The sequence below is a fragment of the Galeopterus variegatus genome, unplaced genomic scaffold (assembly GCF_000696425.1).
Source record: "Galeopterus variegatus unplaced genomic scaffold, G_variegatus-3.0.2 Scaffold216, whole genome shotgun sequence".
NCBI classification, from domain to species: domain Eukaryota; kingdom Metazoa; phylum Chordata; class Mammalia; order Dermoptera; family Cynocephalidae; genus Galeopterus; species Galeopterus variegatus.
Window position 1 is genome coordinate 331,985 of NW_007726327.1, and position 6,437 is coordinate 338,421.

General features: G+C 40.3%; 1 protein-coding gene across 1 annotated transcript in view; it reads left to right on the plus strand.

Annotated features, from left to right (window-relative positions):
• LOC103585116 (centrosomal protein of 85 kDa-like) overlaps nucleotides 1-6,437 on the plus strand; it is a 20,062-nt gene that overhangs the window by 4,707 nt on the left and 8,918 nt on the right. The window contains exons 2-3 of the mRNA XM_008565994.1: nucleotides 1,093-1,163; nucleotides 4,566-4,718. Of these exons, the coding sequence (XP_008564216.1) occupies nucleotides 1,115-1,163; nucleotides 4,566-4,718 (202 nt within the window). The 5' untranslated portion in view covers nucleotides 1,093-1,114. The remainder of the gene's footprint in view (nucleotides 1-1,092; nucleotides 1,164-4,565; nucleotides 4,719-6,437) is intronic.

Genomic DNA, 6,437 nt, shown 5'->3' on the forward strand with positions numbered 1-6,437 from the left:
AAAGATGACCGGTAAGGGGATCTTAACCCTTGACTTGGTGTTGTCAGCACCACGCTCACCCAGTGAGCAACTGGCCATCCCTATATGGGATCCGAACCCATGGCCTTGGTGTTATTAGCACCGCACTCTCCCGAGTGAACCACGGGCCAGCCCCTAACTGGAAGTTTAGTGTGTTCAAGTGTATTTGTTCAGGCTTCAAATCCAAGAAGTCCGATCAAGAGTCCGTGCTCTGGGGCGGGCCCGTGGCTCACTCGGGAGAGTGTGGTGCTGATAACACCAAGGACACGGGTTCGGATCCCATATAGGGGTGGCCGTTTTGCTCACTGGGTGAGCGTGGTGCTGACAACACCAAGTCAAGGGTTAAGATCCCCTTACCGGTCATCTTTAAAAAAAAAAAAGAGTCCATGCTCTGAACCACTTCCCTTTACTGCCTCTCAAGTACTATGCAAATGTAAGATGGTATTATCACTATTGCTGTTAGTTGTAACTAAAGCTTTTGTTTATACAGATAGTAATTAGACTTCTCAGCTCCTACCCCTAGAGTAAATATAAATGTTTTAAGGGGCTGAGAAATGGAAAGAAAACCCCAAACCTAGCTAACGATTGGGATTCTACTTATGGCCAAGAGTTCCATCCATCTCCATGCATCATATGTGACTAACTTTCATTAATGGAGGAATTAGGGGATTTGTTTTAAGTTAATCATAATTGAGGCTATAATACTTCACTGTTGGTTTGGTTCTTTAGTTCTTTCTCCACCCCACCTTCCCATCATGTCCTTGTGGCTAAGATACATGGCAAAGTTAGTTAAAATAATATTTTTTAATTTTGTAACAATTAGAGGGGTTCTAGGACCATGTGGGATCTGTATTGGGAATCTCTGTTTGGTTCTAGGTTTTCTCTGCTTGCTTTGGGAAGAAAAGTAGGGTATAGTACTGAAGTTGCTTTGCCTTTAAAAATAAACTTAGGAGTAAAATTTATGGAATATTTGAGTATTCTATATGGTTTTGACAGTTTCAGTTAATGGGAATTGAGTTACAGGGAATTAAAAGATTCTGGAGAGATCTGACTGGTTATTCCTTCATTCTACAGTTGGCTGAAATAACTGGTGGCCATGCAGGAGAAATACCCAAGTGAGAGAATCTCTCACAACACTTCACCAGGTGAGTAGTCAAAGTTTTCTAGGTTAAATTCTGATCTTTGATCTGTTATTTTTACATTCTTTAAGGGAAATACTGAGCAAACAAGCATTCACTGAAATTCTGGTACTGAAAAAAACAAAAATAACATGGGGCTACATTGAATAAAAACAGGTGTCTCTGAGGGAACAATTATTTATCTCTGGTCCCACAAGGCTTTCAACAAGGCACGTGATTTTGAGGGAGGACACATAAAGGATTGGAACAGAATGACTTGGAACATAGTTCCATTTGAAATGAGAAAAACACAACATAAATTACTACGTCCTGTGTTGTCTTTGCAGTCCTCTGTGTGGGTCAGTCATCTGCTACCCCAAAAAGATCAGAATTATTCTTCACTGCCAACAGTCTCTGTTGAGTTGTCACTAGAGACTCAGGAATATATCTTTAGAATGGATTAGCAAGATTTTGAAAGCTCGGTAGATATACTAAGTAGATATATTAAGTATATATATTAAACATATGTAAATATATACTTGTATATACACTGAGTGGGCATATTAATTAGATATGGTATATTTCAAATAGGAAGTAGCATTTTAGAAAAATGACTTTTTGAATTCTGGGGTATTTATAAAGAAAAGGTCACATTTTATTAAACTAAGGGTATGTTTTGTTTTATTTAACTTTAAAATCCCATGGTGCCTTACTCATGGGAGACATTTGGTAGATATTTGGTGTATTCTTCTAGACATGCTGCCTTGCATACAGTAGGCATTATTATAAGCATTGGTTGAATCAGTTTGATTCATTCAGCAAATATTTGTTGAACATCTGCTGCGTGCCATTCACTGTCTTAGGATTGTACAGTTTCTTATAATTATGTATGTAATGCAAATTTTTTGGATGTAGTAATTCCTAACAAAGCTCACTGCCTTTTTGATGGCTTTTTCTTTCTTTTTTTTTTTTAAAGATGACTGGTAAGGGGACCTTAACCCTTGGCTTGGTGTTGTCAGCACAACACTCAGCCAGTGAGCCAACCAGCCATCACTATATAGGATCTGAACCCGTGGCCTTGGTGTTATCAGCACTGCACTCTCCCAAGTGAGCCACGGGCTGGCCCCGGCTTTTTCTCTTTTTAATAGTATCTCATTCAGATTAATGATGGTCTTAATATTTGATAAAGATGCTGCTGGTAGGACATGTGATATCTCACCAAAAAATTCAGGTTTCAAACTTGGATTTTAAAATAAGAATAAGATTCTACAAATATACCAAAACATTTTCTTTCTTTTTTTTTTTTTTCAAAGATGACTGGTAAGTGGATCTTAACCCTTGACTTGGTGTTGTCAGCACCACGCTCTCCCAAGTGAGCTAACCGGCCATCCCTGTATAGGGATCCAAACCCGTGGCCGTGGTGTTATCAGCACCACACTCTCCCAAATGAGCCACAGTCCGGCCCTCATGACTTCCCTTTTTTATTTAAAGATGACCGGTAAGGGGATCTTAACCCCTGACTTGGTGTTGTCAGCACCACGCTCTCCCAAGTGAGCTAACCGGCCATCCCTATATAGGGATCCGAACCTGTGGCCTTGGTGTTATCAGCACCGCACTCTCCCAAATGAGCCATGGGCAGCCCATACCAAAAGATATTTTTACTGTAACAAATGTCTTTTTAGATTAGGGATATGAAGCCAGTAGATGGAAAAATACTGGTGATGAAGTATGCAGATTAATAGTAGTAACAGGGAGTGGTCTTCAGTAGGAGGCCAGGAACGTGGTAATAGAGGCCCTCAATCTTAACTCTTTCAAAAGGCCTGGCAAATTGTACACTGACTAGAGAGATAAAGCCATATAGACTCACCAAGAGGTCAAATTTCCTTGCTTCTGGCTACAGTTACACCAACTTAGTATAGTAATGTTGGCTAATTTCATGCTGCTCAGAAGCTCTGGTTGTTGTCTATATCTTCTATTAAAAACTATTACAGATTACTGAGTGTATATAGATTGGGGAAATTCTTTCACATCAGGCAGTCCACTGTGACCCAAAGACTAGGAGGAGTCGTTGGGGAAAATTAGGGTTGCCTTCAATAGCAAGCAGAAGAAAAGGTAGCAAAAAAGGAGCAAAAGTAGAAGAAAGTAGGTTAAAAAGATGGGAGAAGGGCCGAGCCCGCGGCGCACTAGGGAGAGTGTGGCACTGGGAGCGCAGCGATGCTCCCGCTGCGGGTTTGGATCCTATATAGGAATGGCCGGTGCGCTCACTGGCTGAGTGTGGTTACCGGTCACGAAAAAGACAAAAAAAAAAAAAAAAAAAGATGGGAGAAGCACTAAATTTGGAAGAAAGGAATAAGGTAATTTGTGTTTAAATATTATTTACCTCCCATTGGATCAAAGAGACTGTAGAACCATACTTAATGATGTCAACTCTAACACGCTTAAGTTAAATGGGGGATAAGTAGCTGCCATTACTTTTTTTCTTCTTGTTTACATGGATTATCAGACACACCTTAGACAAATTATAGTGGTTTTTAAGAAATAATTTAAATTTAAATCTTTGCTAGTATGTTAGTAAGTCATATATTTATAAAACACTTCCTACCTACCATCCCCCAAATAGCAAGCTTTAAAAAGTCAGATAAATTTCATCAGTCTTTTTTGTTTTTGTCTTACCTGCTTAGAAAATTTAGTGGTTTCTTTGTGTTGCCCTCAAGATAAAGTCTTAAGCTTTTCAGATTGACTTTCAAAACTCCCCTTGATCTATATTCACCTGTTGAGGGTACTTTGGTTCAGCGAAGTAGTGATTTTCAACAGAGGACTGGGCTGCCTGTTGCATTAGGGAACAGTTAAAAATACTCTATGGGGTATTTTCTGGTTTCACAGTGATGGTAGGATTGGATGAGGGTTGCTACTGGCATTTAGTGGGTTGGGACCAGGGATGCTAAACCATTCTGTGATATATAGACTACACGTTGAAGAATGTCATGCCCAGAATACCAAGAGCACCATTGAAAAACTCTAAGAAGAAAGAATGTGGGTGTTGGAATCAGAAAGACCTGGATTCAAATCTCAGCCCTCCCCTCTGTAAAATAGGGATGATAATTTTTGGTAAGTACATAGGCAAGATTATGTTTGTAAAGTGCTGTGGACTCAAGGTTTCAATAAATGGTAGCTGCTGTTTAATATGATTGCTTTCTGTCCCGGTACACCTGGATTCTTGGTAGGTTTTATTTCTGTCTTGAATGTTCTTACCTCTCATGATATTTCCACTTAAAATCAACTAGTTCAGAGTAGCAGAAATAGGCACTGGGGAGAGAAAGGGGTGGAGTGCTGCTATTCTTTCATAGGCTTAAGTGATTTTTTAAAAATAGTCTGATGGGTTTACATCAGCTGGTTCATAGTAAAGGTGGGAAATGCTACTTGTTTCAGGTTCCAGTGTGATTCAGAAGGGCAGTTCTCTGGGGACTGAATGGCAGACACCAGTTATCTCAGAGGCCTATCGAAGCCGCTTCAGCCGCTGTTCAAGTGTAGCTGACAGTGGGGACACAGCCATTGGGACATCGTGCTCAGACATTGCAGAGGGTAAGTTTCGATTAATGATTTGATTACCAATATTTGTTCTCATTTTCAGATTGTATTCTAGGTGTGTTGTCATTTCCAGTATATTTATAAGGTCAGTCTGTTCCGTCAGAGAGTCCGCTTAATTCTTCTTACCCTGTGCTTCTCACATCTGGTCCCTTCATCTCAATTTCTACTGTTTATCCTATCTGAAACAACCTACTAGGTTTCTTGGCCTCCCATCTTTCCCTCTGCTGCCAGATTAATCTTGCTAAAGGCCTGATTTCATAGTTTCCCTTTCCTGCAAATCCTCAATCTTTCTCATTACTTGGAAGATAAAGTTCAGAGGCCTTAGCTCTTTTGTGATCTGGTCTTACCCCACCCATTCAACCATTCAAGCTTTTTTTTTTTTTTTTTTTTTTTCCAGCTGGCCGGTATAGGGATTGAACCCTGGATCTTAGTGTTATTAGCACCATGCTCTAACCAACTGAGCTAACCAGCTAGCCTCAATCATATTTCTTGCTGTCATCAGGTCTGTTATTTTACTATGCTATGAAAGTACAGGCCTGTTTTGCTGTTTTTTGATGCCTGGGTGCTTTTATTTTTCTTCTTTAATCTGGGCCCATTTGTGCTATTTCCACCTCCTTTCACCCTTCCTAGCTAGGCTGATCTTACTTACTATTCAAGATCTAGCAAAGTGTCCCACAAGGCTTTTCCCATCCCTTTCACCCATTACTGTTCTCTTTCCTCTTAGCAATCTTGTACATTTATTATCTCTGCCACTTGTTTTTGCACTTAAATTAACAACTGCCAGGAAGTACTTTACAAGCGTATTTTGTTTTTCCCTTTAGAAAGTGAGTTCCTGGGCCGGCCCGGTGGCGCACTGCAGAGTGCGCCGCTTGGGAGCACGGCGGCGCTCCCTCCGAGGGTTCAGATCCCATGTGGAGACCGGTTCCCACTCACTGGCTGAGTGCGGTGCGGGCGCAACACTGAGGGTTGCGATCCCGTTACCGGTCAGTAAAAAAGACAAAAAGGAAAAAAAAAAAAAGTGAGTTCCTGGAGGGTAGAAGACCTAATGAAAATAATTAAAATTTACTGTATGGTTTGTGATAGGTAAAATGCTAATTTTTTCTATATTATTTCGTTAGTGTCCTTAAGGACCCTATGAAATATTTTATTATTTCCATTTTACAGATGAGAAAGCTGAATTTCAAAGTGATTGGATGAGTTGATTAAAGTCACAGGAGTAGTCACTTTGGTACTTTATCAGATACTGTCATTTAAAAACAGATCTACTCCATAGCCACTAGGATGGCTGTAATCACAACAATAACAACAAGTGTTGTGGAGAATGTAGAGAAATTGGAACCTTCATACATTGCTTGGTGGGATTGTAAAAATATTGCAGCTGCTTTGGAAAACAGTTTGGCAGTTCCTCAAAAGGTTAAACAGAGTTACCTTATGACCCAGTAATTCTCCTAGGCATATACGCAAGAGAAATGAAAACGTACATCCACACAGAAACTTACACACAAATGTCCATAGCAGCATTTTTTTTTCTAAAAAGATGACCAGTAAGGGGATCTTAACTCTTGACTTGGTGTTGTTAGCACCACGCTCACCCAGTGAGCAACCGGCCATCCCTATATGGGATCCGAACCCGTGGCCTTGGTGTTATCAGCACCACACTCTCCCAAGTGAGCCACAGTCTGGCCCAAAAATACCTTTCTTTTTTTTTTTTTT